This window comes from Choloepus didactylus, chromosome 15, assembly GCF_015220235.1.
Source record: "Choloepus didactylus isolate mChoDid1 chromosome 15, mChoDid1.pri, whole genome shotgun sequence".
Classification (NCBI taxonomy): Eukaryota; Metazoa; Chordata; class Mammalia; order Pilosa; family Megalonychidae; genus Choloepus; species Choloepus didactylus.
In genome coordinates, this window is record NC_051321.1 from 67,297,901 (window position 1) to 67,310,946 (window position 13,046).

Sequence of the window (13,046 nt, forward strand, 5' to 3'; positions counted from 1 at the left end):
TGTAAGATGAAGCCACATTTTAAAAGCATTTTCTGTATAATGGGAGAGGACATCCTAGAGGCATGACTCTTGGCCAGAATAACCTTGTCCACTCTTCCCCTTGAAGAGTACTGGGAAACCTGTCTCACCTCAGCATGGACGATAGAAAAGGATTGCAGAGGAGGGAGCTGGGCCCCACACAGGGTTATCATAAGGAAAAAGAGACGAATGAGCACAATAACAAGTCCACAGACAAGGAGGAGCTCTAGAAAGACATGTCACAAAAAATGAACCATTTCATTTAATATTTCAAAGAGAGGTAAAAGAATTTAAGAAAATGACAGGAGCTACACCATTAAAGCATGCATCACGATTAAAGACAGTCAGAGATGAGATAACTGGACAAAAGGAAGATTTGGAAAGAGCTCATATGGAATTTTCTATTTAGAAAATGTTTTATAAATGAAAACTAAACTGGGGCAAATATGGTTTAGTGAACAATATGAATGATGCCATAAGAGACATAGAAGATGAAAAGAAGGAAAAATTTAAAAATAGTCAAAATAAAATGGAGAATGGTGAAAAACAGTTATGAGAGAGAGTGATAGCTATGGAAGATAGAAAAGAGGATCCAACCTGTGTATGAAAGAGAATCCAAGCAAGAAAACTAAAGCAGTGGAACAGAAGAAATATATAAACATAGTGAGAGATTTAAACTTACCTTCCTCTGTAACTGATAAAACAAGTAGACAAAAATAAAATGAGGAAAGGTACAGAAGATTTGAACAACACAATTGATAAGCCTGATCTAATTGCATATTTAACACACTGTACCCATGTGCTGAAGGAGATAACTTCTTTCCAGTAAATATAGAACATTTATCTGAATTGCTCACATAGTGGGCCATAAAATAAGTCTCAACACATTTGAATGGACTGAAATTTTACAGGGAGTGTTCTATGACTTAGGGGATTAAGCTAGAAATCAATTTTTTAAAAAAGGAAAATAAAATTTCAAAATGTTTGGAAATTAACCACTGCCCTTCAAAATAACCCCCAAGTCAAAGAAGAAATTAGGAAATACTTTCAACTGAATGATAATGAAAATACGATTTACCAAAATGATAGTTGTTCTAAGAGGGAATACATAGTCTTTAAGACATATATTAGAAAAGGAGAAAAACCTATTATCAATAAAGTATCCATCTCAGTATTTAAAAAAAGAAAAAATTAAACTCAAACAGCAGAAATAATAAAGAGAAGTTAATGAAATAGAACACAATATGTAATTAAGAAAATTAGTAAACCCATAAATTTTTTTTTTTTTAAATAAAAGTTTTATTGGAGAAAAATAGAACCACTACATACACAGGGAAAAATAGCACAAAAATTCAAGTGTCACAGAACTGAAAGTCGGTTATTTAATATTGTTTGCAATTACTTTTCAATTTCTTAAGTAGCTCCCCTCAACTTGTTTTTTTAATAGTTTTGTCCATTTTTCAGCTGAAACAGCATCAAATTTAAAACCCATAAATTTTTAAGCGACTAATAAAATTTATTAACCCCTAGAAAGATAGATAAAGAAAAAAAGAGAGAAAACATACACATTACCAATGAGGTCAACAAAAATCATGAGAAAATTTAATGAGCAATTTTATGCCAATAAATTTAACTTATATGAATTCAATAAATTTCCTAAAAACAGTAACTTTTCAAAACTGACATGAAAAGAAATAGAAATTCTGGATAATTCCATATCGAGAAAATAATTTTTAAATTGAAATTCACATTCCATAAAATTCACCCTTTTAAGGTGAATCAAATTCAATTCAGTGACTTTTAGTTTATTCACAAAATTGTGCAATTGGTCACCACTATCTAATCCCAGAACATTTTCATCACCCCAAAAAGAAATCATTAGCAGTCACTCCCCTTCCCCTTCCCAGCCCCCACCTCAGCTCCTGGCAACAACGAATCTATTATCTGTCTACGGATTTGCCTATTCTGGACATTTCATGTAAGTGGAATCATAGATTACATGGTCTAGTGCCTCTGGCTTTTTCACTTGGCATAATGCTCCCAAGGTGCACCCAGTTTGTAGCATGTCTCAGTGCTTTCCTCCTTGTGGCTGAGGAATATTCCACTGTGTGGGTCTACCACGTTTTATTTATCCATTCATCTGTTGATGGACACTTGGGCTATTTCCACTTTGGAGCTACAAACAGCAGCATTGTAAATAATGCCATTTTAACATTCATGTTTTTTTGTGACCGTGCTTTCATTTCTCTTGGTATATAGCTAGGTGTCCGTGCCCAAATTAGCCTGTCTCCTGCCTGTCCAAGGGCTGTAGGAACTGGGAAGTGTGCTGCATGTGGCCAGCCTCACCAGCAAACACCGCGGAGTACTTACCACTGTCCATCATGGCCTTGTCCAAGAGACAGGGTTGCTCTGGATGCCAGAGAAAGGGCCAGAATCATTAGGTAGAAGGAAGACAGAGAGAATAACACTTAGGCTCAGCAGGTGAATTAATTAAGAATTGTTCTGTCATGGAAATGAGCATCCTTTAGAGGTAGTGAGCTCCCTATCACTGGAGAGGGGCAAGCAGGTGCTGGATGGTGCGCACTGGGTGAGAAAAGCTACTGGATAAGCCAGGGTCTGAGACCCAGCTCACAGTGAGAGTCTACTTCTCCGAGAGAGACTCTGGTTCTATAAAGAAAGGGGAGTTCTGAGATGAGACCCTTGTGTTTGAAAGCTTGTCATCAGGAAATGGGGGGATATGTCTCGTTAAGCATTACAGTCCAGTCTTTCTAGAGAGTAGCAGAGTCCAGCAAACCCCTTCGGCCATGGCCAGAGGCAAAGTGGGAGGGGAGCCTTGCCAGGAGCAGGAGGATGTGCTGGGGACCCCCAGCCCTGGGACGACCCGCAGAGCTTGTCACCTTGCTTCAGGAAGCAGCAGGACCTAGTGAGGTGGGGAAACTGCCCAAAGCCTGGGTCCCTCTGTCAGCTCGCTAAGGGCTTGGATGAATGGTAGTTGGTTCTTAGAGGAAGCGTGAGCCCTCAGGTGGAAGAAGGACAGGAGGGATTCTGTGACCCTCAGGCACCCTAGAAAGAGGATTCAGTAGAACCATCTGCATGGCTGAAAGTCTTGCCTTGCAAACATCTTTCTTTTCCTCGGGAATCATTTCCATTGAGAGAAATGTAATGACAGAGAAGCTCCTTCCAATTTCAGATGGACTCATAGTTCACCCCTAAGGGGACCCACCTGGAGAGGGTTAGTAGGGCTGAGGGGAGAGGGGGCTGGGGAGGCTGGACAGCCCTGTTTGGTTCCAAGCCCAGGATGAGGAAGAAGGAAAGAAGGCCAGTAAGTGGTGTGAGGAGGTTTGGGACTTGAGCAAGGTGAAGTTCGTTGAAGCCCCTCCACACCCCAGGCTGTAGGGGGGCTCAGGGCAGGTCAAGCAGGGTCAGAGAGCAGCCCAAGACCCATGTTACAAGATCCCCTCATTCTCAGGGCCCAACTACTCTAGGAATCAGCCCCTCTGATCTGAACACGGGGATTGGAGACTCCAGTTAAGAATTCTACAAAAATTCACTCATTCATTTCACAGCCAGGCCTCCTGAGGAAAGGGCGTTTGCAGAAGGCATCTAGTGGGTTGGAAAGTGGGGGAGGTCCTGTTCCTGTCCCCACTCTGCCCCATATCAGCCCTCTTCATAAACTACAGCCAGCCTCTTTACCTCCGTGCCCAGGACACAGGATCTGAGAGCTACCTGGTTCCTTGCTTCCAGCCTCCCGGGAATCTGGGCAGCCCCAGGCCTGCGGTGGGGGGATGGCCACCAGCCCTTACCACACAGCCCCACTGCGGTTCCCCGGGAGCTCCCCCAGGACTCCCTGCGGCCTGTATTGTAGGCACTTGGCCCCTCTCAGGTGTGGGGCGCAAGTCACCTTGTACATGAACTCCAGAAACCCTTGATTGAGAAAACAGGCGTCTCTGACCTCCAACTTCTGGGCAATAAGCCTTCGGTCACAAGAGCCGAGCAGGTCATCGTCCCAGCCAGAGTCCACATCCCAGACCTGCACCCTCAGGGGCCCCTGCGTGGCCAGGAGCACATTCCCAAAATCCAGCTGTGTCATCCACCTGGGGTTATCTTTGTTCCACATGATGCCCGTCCGCAACTCCTGGCCACCAAAGAAGACCTTCACGTAGGCGTCCGTGGCAGTGATCCCGTCTCCCCACAGATTCCAAGCTTGGACGATGGTCACCTCCAGCTGGGCCAGGCCCCTCCTCCGCGGACAGCAGTCCTGGTTGGTGACCGCTGAGCCGTGGCACACGCACTGGCAGGGGTCCTTGGGGCTCTTCTGCTGGCCCGGGGGGCAGGGCCGGCTGCAGTCTCTCCAGCGGGCCCTGTCGGTCACGTAGCTGCTGACGGCCCGCCTCAGCGCCTCCCGCCGCGGGTCCTGGCCCTCCAGGAGCACGTGCAGGGGCTCCAGGCTGTAGCCCACCAGGCCGGGGCTGTCCTGCAGCGAGGTCATCCAGGCCAAGAACTGCTGGGGCCCGGCCTGGCCCCCAAACAGCAGGTCGTGCATGGCGGTGTGGTGGCCGCCCACCACTTCAGAATGGCGTTCTCGGTAGGCTTGGTGGAAGGAGGCCGCCATCTTGTGCTTCTGCTTCTTCTCCTCACATTCCTTGACCTCTTTGGAGAAGTTGGCGTGACCACCTATGCTGACCGTGGCCTCGGCAGTCAGGCAGTGGGTCACCTCATCAGCCGTGAGCCCTTCCAGGGCCAGCTGGCAGGTGTGCAGGGCGGTGATGGCTGAGACCCGGCCCCCCAGCTCCACGGCCCGGATAAAGTGGGTGCCGAAGTTGGAGATGAGCCTGAGGTAGTTGGGCTCAGTGGAGGCGTTAAAGTGGGGGGGCAGGGCTCTGAGGGCCTGCCTGAAATCAGGGTGCAGCGGGGGATTGTGCACCAGGCGAAAGCTGTGAGGGGAGAAAGAACATTTTAATTCATTTGCACAAATTTGAGCACCTATTCTGTGTAATTTGACAAGATATATAGGCATTACTGGGCTAAAGGGAGGAGACGAGCAAATGCCTGTGTCACCTTAAGAGTGACAAATGCTACAAAGGAGGAAGCATCTCATTGTGGGTTTGGCCATCTGGTATCAGCAGGGATCAGCAAAGTCTCTGTGCAAGAGGTGGCATTTTAAGTTGGGTCTTGATGGGCCTATAGCCTTGATTTTTTTGATTCTTTTTCCCTGATTATTAAAGCAATACTTGCCCATATTGAAAATTTGGAAAGTACAAAAAAAAGCACTTTGACATGTTAAAAACTCTCTCAGCAAAATTTTCCATCTGCACCGTGAACCTCATCACGGACCTACCCCTTAGTAAACTAGTACTGCTTGATCAAGCCTGACCCTGGCTTGGCTCCTGGGTGGCATTTTGAGTGGCTTGCTTGTCTAGTAGGCTAAGGCCTCTGCTTGTCTCCATGTTTCCATCTCTATTGCTTCTCATTGCAAATGGAAAATTGCTGCTCCTTCCTCTTGACCAATATGCTCACCTTGACCTCTCCCCCAGCCCCACAGCCCTCACCCCTGTGCCCACCCACCTGTACAAGCGACACTCCAGCAAGTTTGTGCTGAAGCTGTACTGGTCCCGGAACATCTTCTGGGCCACAAAGTTGGCCACCTGGGAGTGGGAGCCCGCCACGGCCACCTGCAAGTTGGTGCCCAGCTTGGGGGCCACGTCCAGCCCGGCCCACCAGTCATTGTGGATGCTGTTGGCCACCTCCTGGGCCACTTCCTCTGGAGAGTCGGACACTGTGCTGACCATGCGATGTTGGCAGCTGGAGCCCCGGATGCGCCAGTCAGTGAGCGCCAGGGGCAGGCGCTGGAGGGCGCCCTGCTGCAGGGTGTTTTCACAGAGGGTGCAGGAGCCGTTGGGCCATAGGGACCCATGTGTGTCCACCGGGAAAGAGCCCGAGAGGCGGAGGCTGGTCACGTCCACGCCTTCCCCGGCCAGCCCCACGCCAGGCACCAACCTGCGGACATGCCGGCACTCGGAGCTGTTGGCCACACGACAGGGGGCCCGGGTGGGTGGTGGCAGCAGCAGGAGGGTGCCCAGGAGAAGCAGGCAGGCGGCCATGGAGCTGTGAGGACAGGGGGTGCAGGTTTACGCAGAGCTGAGCTGCTGAAGCAGGTGCCAGGAGAGCAGGTCTCCACAGCTTCTCACCTTTCCCTCCTCACCCTCCCACACACTCAGCCCCCTTTCTAGTACCTCCACCTCCTGCTGGGGAACGTGCCTGGGGCAGGAGCTAGAAATGGCTCAGCTGAGGGTGCACGGGGCCCTTCTGGAAGGCAGCAGGCTCGCTTCTCATGGTTTAAGTGCATCTCCCTCTCGGGGTATGACCAACTGTCCCAGTTTGTCTGGGACAGGGACTGGGAATGTCCTGGTCGCCCTATCCATGCACCCAGCCACCACTTAACCTGACCCCAGAGAAAGAGGACAGAGACTCTCTCGATCCTCGGGTCCCTCCTGGCCCTGACCCCACTGTGGCCTCTCCATGGCAGACCGCCCAGTAGTTTAGGGGCCCTGGGACTCTACTGAATGGGTCTGGTCCTGGCTCTTTCTCTTCCTGGCTCTGTGACCGCGGGCCAGAGCCTCAGTTTCCACCTCTGTACCCCGGGGTGTTGATGCCTCCCTGCCCAGCAAATCACAGAGGGTCACTGTGAGGACTGAGCTGGCAGGGCCCTTTGCCAGGGGGCTGCTGGCATGCCATCATCTGCATCTCTGCTCTCACTCTGCTCGAGGAAGCTCAGAAAACTGAGCTCACCCACAGAATCCATGGTCCTTACCCTGCTGCAGCTCTAGTTACTCGCTGCGCTTCCAGACCTTTCTGACATACGCCAATTTGTCATGAGCAGCAGAACCACTCTCACCTGCATAGCTTCTACCGTTTACAAAGGGCTTTCACATCAGCCATTATCTTATTCAGTAATTTCTCAATTTCTCATTTACAGAGCACAGAATCCTCCAGAGCCCCTCACACCTGAATGCCTGAGCATTTTGTCACCCTCATTTAGAGCAATTAATACCAAATGTAATCAGAATAACAGCTGACCTCTGTGGAGTTCTCACAATGGGCCAGGTACTAAGTGTTTTGCATTTAACCCCTGCCACAGTCCGGTGAGTTGGTCCATGATTTTGTGTATGGGGAAAATGAGGCTTAGAAAGGCTGAGAAACTTTCCCTAAGTCACACAGCTGGTAAGTGGCAGAGCCAGGATCAAACTTCTATCTGCCTGACCCTTACAGGGTCACTGAAATCCTAAGCCAGGAACATGAGAATCCCCCTGCCAAGATATCTAGGGCCCTGATGAGGGGCTGGGGGTGCAAGGCTGCTGACCTTGGAGAGAAGGTGGAAAGATGGACGTTGATTGGTCAATAGGCTGCCTCTGGACAGATGGCAGAGAGCCTGGGTGCAATATCAGAGCTGTGGTGTTCTCCTGCTCTGTGACCTTCTCTTCCTTCTGCTCTCAGCTTTCCCACCAAAAAAATACGATAGTAGTGGTCATCAGGCATGGTGCTGCCACTTCATGATTTACCACTCACCATGAAATACTGAATTCATCCTTACCAAGGTCCCTCAGGGGTAGATACAATTATTTGTTTTATTTTACAAAACAGGAAGGCGGGGCACTCAGAGGCGCAGTGCCTTGTACCAGTTACCTGGGTGGTTGAACCTTGGGCCAGCCCGATTCCAGAGCCCAAAAGTTTAACCCTCAGGTTCCTTCCAGCTGGGTTGTTCTGTGCTGGATGAGATCCAGGCTCTCTGGGGCCCTCTCTCTTGCTAGGATCAGGGAAGTATTGAGGGAACCTGGAGGAGGGAAGGGGGAGGCTCGTAGCAGCTAAGTATCCTGTGGCTGCAGTGCCAGCCTGTGGGGACTCCCAGGGTCACAACAGAGCCAAGAGGGGCAGTCATCTAAGTCAATGGCTGCACCCTGGGGAACCCCCTTATCAGTTTGATGCAGCCCTGGAAGGTGCCTATCTTTGCCCTGGCCTCCTGCCCTTTCCTGGACCCCAGGCCCCTGGCTCCCCCACCAGGACTCACCTGGACTGCCCGAGACCCCGCTCCCAGGTGCTGACTCCAATGCAGGGCACAGCTGAGGGAAGGAAAGAAGGGGCTCACTGCTTTCCCTTCCACCTACAAAGACAAGTGGCCTCTCGCTCCTCCGGTCTCAGGCTTGTGTTAGCCCCCACGGTATCTGTTTGGAGACAATTCTCTGTGGGTCTCTGTAGGTCATGTGATAGCTTTTGTTCTGGCCTATCTTTGCAAGGAGTTTTGAATAGCAAAAGGCTTTGGAAGATAAAGACTTTGTCTCCCTCTAGGGCAGGGGGCAGCTTGTTTGCTGTCCGCTGGGCAAAGATTGGGCAGGTTTGCTAGCTGCCCCTTTAGAAGATTGGGGGTTTCCTAAGTTTAGGGTTCTTCAGCTGGGACATAAACCCGCTGTGGGTGCAGCCTCCACCTGGGCCCACTTCTGAATCACCCGGTGGGGCTTGGGGGTCAAGGGGAGTTGATGGGAACACAAGGCTCATGCTGCCTGCTAGGCTGGAAACAGTGAGTTAATAAAATGACTCCAGTCTCACCAGTGTGGTCTAGAAAATACCATGACTTGAGTTTGACTCTCTGGATCATTTGCAGCTGGAGAATGGCTTGTCTTCCGTCACAAAAGACAGACTCACGACCTCCCTGCCTTCCCCGGCCCTCATGGCTTAGGAAGGAGCGAGATCTTGGAGTGTGGCTGTTCTCAGCTGCTTCCTGGGTCAGGACCAGGGGGATTGGGATGGGGCGGGACAGAGACCTACTTTGAAAATTCAGGAGAGGTTAGTGCTTCCAAGTGAGAGAAAGCTTTCTCTCCACCAGTTGGAGTGGAATCTGGAACCACACACCTCTGGAGCCCTGCTTTTGCATCTCCTAACATGCAATCTTGAGTCCTTTTTTTAGCCTGTTCCGGATTTGGGTCTTCAAACTGCACTGTAATTCTCCCTGCATTTTGTTCTCTCCATGACCCTTATCTTCCCACTCCCAGGCCTCTGTCTGTCCCAGCTCCACTGGCCCAGCCTGAAGTAGCCATCCGGTGACTGAGTCAGCCACCCCAGGAGGGCCTCCTGACCGGCTCCCACCCCCAGGCCTGCCCCCAGCTGACCAGTTCCCACCCCACAAGCCTCTCCCCAGTGCTGGCCTGGCCAGTTGATCTGTAGGCCTTGCCAGAAAGCCTCTCCTGAGGGCCTGTGGGGCTGTGAATTTGGGCAGCCTGGGGCTTGCTGGGCTCAGCTGCTCAAAGTCCAGTTATGAAAGGAACAGCAGGGCCTGGGTCAGGCAGGGGACAAAAGGCACCCATTATTGTCAGGTTGCAGCACTCAGCTGTTGGGTGAGATGATGTGTGTTAAGACCAAGCCTCCCTCAGTTCCTGAGGCTTGACTCTGGAGGCTGATGTCCCTTCTCGCCTTGTAGTCCAGGGTGCAGGGGCCAGTGACCTGCGGTGTCTCCTGAGAGCTGCCTGCATGTCCAGCCCAGTTCTCTGCCCCGCGGGGAGCTAAGGAATAGTCATGCAGCTGACAAGTGAGGCAAATCACCTACTGATGGTCGAAGACCCCACAGGAATGTGGAGAGGGCATGGGTTTTGGGGTCTGAAGAGCTGACTCCAAGTTCCAGTTCTGCCTCTTACTAGCTCTGACTTTGGGCTGGTGACTTAACTTCTCTGGACCTCAGTTTAAGTCTCACCTGTAAAATAAGGTCAATACCCACTCCTCAGGGGTTACATGAGTTAAGGTGATCCAATCACTTTCCACCTGGCCTTGGGTCCTAGAGAAAGGTGAGTTATCCCTGGCTGGGTCACACTCTGCATATCCAACCTCGGGGGTGAAGGTCTGTGCCCACACAGCCCAGCCTCCCAATGGCCGCCTGCGCTCCTCATACTGTGCTCCACAAACAAATCATTCTTGCTACTGTTGGTGTTGTTTTTAGGAGAGGGTCTCTCATTGGGGACCTTCTTGTAAAACCTGGAAATGCCTGCAGGTCTATAAAGCAGGTGGCGATGGGCCTGTTGGGCAGCTGCTGGGGCCTGTGGCAGGGCCCTGCCATCGGCTATGGGGAGAAGAATTGGGATGCTTCAGAGGAAGCTTTTGGCCTCCTGGAGGGAGCTGCTCACCCAGGGTGGGAAGTTGGGGGGTAAAGAGAGCACCTTGATGCTCTTCAATCCAACATGCTTTTATTGAGCACCCACTGTGTCCAAGCCCTAGGGAGACAAAAAGTGAGCAAGACAGGGCCCTTGCTGTTGAGGAATTTATGGGAAACGCTTCAACAAGAAGTTGTGTGTCTTTCTCTGGACCATACTAGGAACCTCCTTACACTACAGTAGGCTTAAGAAACCACATGTAATTCGTTTATTGATTCATCAAGCATTCATTGAGCATCTACTGTGACCAAGGATCTATGCCAGACTGTAGGGAGGCAAAGACAGTAAACCAATAAATAATTCCAATATAGGGCATCCCACTTTGGATGTATGTCCAAGGTACAGCTGTGCAGCAGAAGAGGGAGTGACAGAATGATTTGCTGGGGGAGGGTGGGGATGGTTCTGTCTGGGAATGTTTCATGGAGGAGACCAGCACTAAAAAAGGATTTGAAGGAAGAGTCATAGTTTGCCGGGTGGCTGCATGGGAAAAAGGCATCCCAGGCTGAGGCAGCAGCTGCTTAAAGGCTCGAGGCTGAGTCATGGACGGCCGGAGGCACCGCGGTGATGATCTCATCCGACCCGCTGCCGGGCTGCAGGGAGCGGAAGTGAGTGCTAGAGCTCCCCGGCCAGCCAGCAGCGGATTGTGACTGGAATCCTGGTCTCCAATATCCCAAATACTAGGCACCACACACAACATCTTCACCACTTGATAAATCACACGCAGGTATAAGTTCAAGTCAACTGAATTTAGTCTGATGTTTGTCCGTGGAGAGCAGAGCTCGCGGGACTGACGTTACTGATGTCTGCACAGCACTTTGCATCAGGCCTACGGAGGTTTGCTGAATGCACACTGCCGCCTCCATGACCGAGTGGAACACACAGGCTTCTGCCTCTTTTAGGGGGCATGCAGATGACAGCCTTCGACTTATGACAGTTTGTAGAGGGGGCTTGTAAAAGCTCTGGGCAAATGAAAGGCAAGAATTTTATTTGCAGAGTATCAGTGGCAGGTCATCTTGGAAACAGGCCAGGGTAGAGTCACTTCTAGGCAGTCTGCCCATTGTGGGAGCAGCAAGCCAGGCCTGCTCCATTGTGCAGGACATTTCAGTTCTGTGTGACTAAGAAGCAAGCAGAAATGACAATAGCATTTTGCCTTTTCTGCCCTGCTTCTTAAAGAGCTTCCGGACAGCTGGCTGGTTTCGTGTGTGTCCTTTCTTGGTAGGAGATAGATATTACTATTCTCATTTCCAGATTTAAAAAACAGGCTCAAAGAGGGGCCATGGCATTGGGAACCTATTAGGGTAACGTTGGGCTTGGGCAGAGAGAGAGAGAGAGAGAAGTCTTGGACACTGTGACGTGTCTTCGGGACTCAATTCCACTGTCAGATGTGTGCATGTGTGTATGTGTGTGTGCATCTGCATGTGTGTGTATACCATATATGGTATATTTGATGCATTTCAGAAACCCAGGAAATGATAGTGTAAGTTCCCATCCACTGTGTCATAAAGCTTCTACCCCTTTGGCTCTGAAGACCCCAGTCTACAACCATAGTTGACGCTAGTGCTACAGTGTAGGTGAGCAATTCAAGAGCAGGTTTTGCATCTCACTGTCTTTCTGAATCATCACTGTGTTCCTGCCCCGCTCTCAAACCTTCTGGTGGCTCCCAAAAGGCCTCTGGATCAGCCAGACCCTAAGTGTGATCTTTTGGGCCCGGCATGGTGGAATCCCTGCCGCTTCCACCCACTGGCCGCTCGGCTTCTGTCTCTGGCCACGCTGGTCATGCAGCCCTCTCTGCCTGAGAGGTCTCCTTTCCTCTTCCCCTAATTCCTGCTCATCCTTCAGGCCTTGACCGAGATGGCACTTCCTCCAGGAAGCCTTCTCTGTCTGCTCGAGGATGGGGTTGGCGTCCCTTCTCCATGCCCTCAAGCGCCTGTGCCGATGCCCATCCCTGGAGCAACCTGCCCCTTGTCTGCAGCCCTCAGTAGAGGCAGAGGCCAGAACGCTCAGACCCACCTGCCACTGTCACCCCTGCATGCCCATGCCCAGCTCAGAGCTGGGAGGGAGAAGCCCTTGATAGGTGCAAAATGGTGCCTGCATGTGGGAAAGCTGGGGCAGGGGAGGGAACCCACATCCTGTGGCTGAGGAGGAACCCTCAGGGAAGGTTAGGGCCAAAGATTGGTCCATTTGAAAGGTTGGAGTCATCATCAGTTGCCCACCTCGTAACCTTTGCCTCCCGTTTCTCCTTTTGGATAGAAGCCTAGAAACCTGATTTTGTTCACCTTCATACGAGCAACTGTGTGAGTCTGAGGAGGGGGCTCAGCCCTTGTCGGGAATGGCTACAGAATAGACGAGGGGTAATTTTGAGCATTGGACTTGAGGGCAAACTACCACAAGGGGCCTCTGGGAAGCCTTTACCTTGCTCTTCAGAAGAGGCATAAGAATGCACGGAATTCTGTAGGGTGAATGTCCTGGCTTCTTCATCCCCAAAAAACAAAAATAAACAAACAAATCAACAGGGGAAAAAAAAACAAAACAAGGAGAAACTGTTTAGATCAGGAGTCTGTAAACCTTTTCCGTAAAGGCCTCACAGTAAATATTTTAGGCTTTATGGACCATGTCATCTCTGCTGCAATTACTCAACTCCACTTTTGTAGCAGGAAAAGAACCATAGAGGACACATAAACAAATGGACATGGCTGTATTCCAATCAAGTTTATTTATGAAATCTGAATTTGGCCCACCCATGTTTTAGATTAAAATGTATAGTCTTTGTTTAGATCCTGATCTGAATAAATTGAGTCTTAAAATTTTGAAGAGAGATTGGATATAAGATGAATT

At 50.3% G+C, this 13,046-nt stretch overlaps 1 protein-coding gene across 3 annotated transcripts; it reads right to left on the reverse strand.

Annotated features, from left to right (window-relative positions):
- Positions 1-1,331: 1,331 nt before the first annotated feature.
- On the reverse strand, positions 1,332-8,209 carry LOC119510413 (perforin-1-like). 3 transcript variants are annotated; one of them, XM_037804696.1, is made up of 4 exons: positions 8,084-8,118; positions 7,702-7,849; positions 5,584-6,123; positions 1,332-4,952 (listed from the first exon to the last, which is right to left on the reverse strand). In XM_037804696.1, the coding sequence occupies exons 3-4, from the start codon at positions 6,117-6,119 to the stop codon at positions 3,818-3,820; spliced, it is 1,671 nt and encodes a 556-aa protein (XP_037660624.1). In that variant the 5' UTR covers positions 6,120-6,123; positions 7,702-7,849; positions 8,084-8,118; the 3' UTR covers positions 1,332-3,817. The 3 variants fall into 3 exon arrangements, with proteins under 3 accessions (XP_037660624.1, XP_037660622.1, XP_037660623.1); XM_037804694.1 differs by lacking the exon at positions 7,702-7,849 and having other exon boundaries at positions 8,084-8,209; XM_037804695.1 differs by lacking the exons at positions 7,702-7,849; positions 8,084-8,118 and adding an exon at positions 7,379-7,514.
- Between the last annotated feature and the right edge of the window lie 4,837 nt (positions 8,210-13,046).

Excerpts from the sequence above, each read along its gene's own strand:
- LOC119510413 (XM_037804694.1), bottom strand. The coding sequence starts at position 6,119 with ATGGCCGCCTGCCTGCTTCTCCTGGGCACCCTCCTGCTGCTGCCACCA. Across the intron at positions 4,953-5,583 it reads CTGGAGTGTCGCTTGTACAG|CTTTCGCCTGGTGCACAATC; the intron begins GTGGGTGGGCAC and ends CTCCCCTCACAG.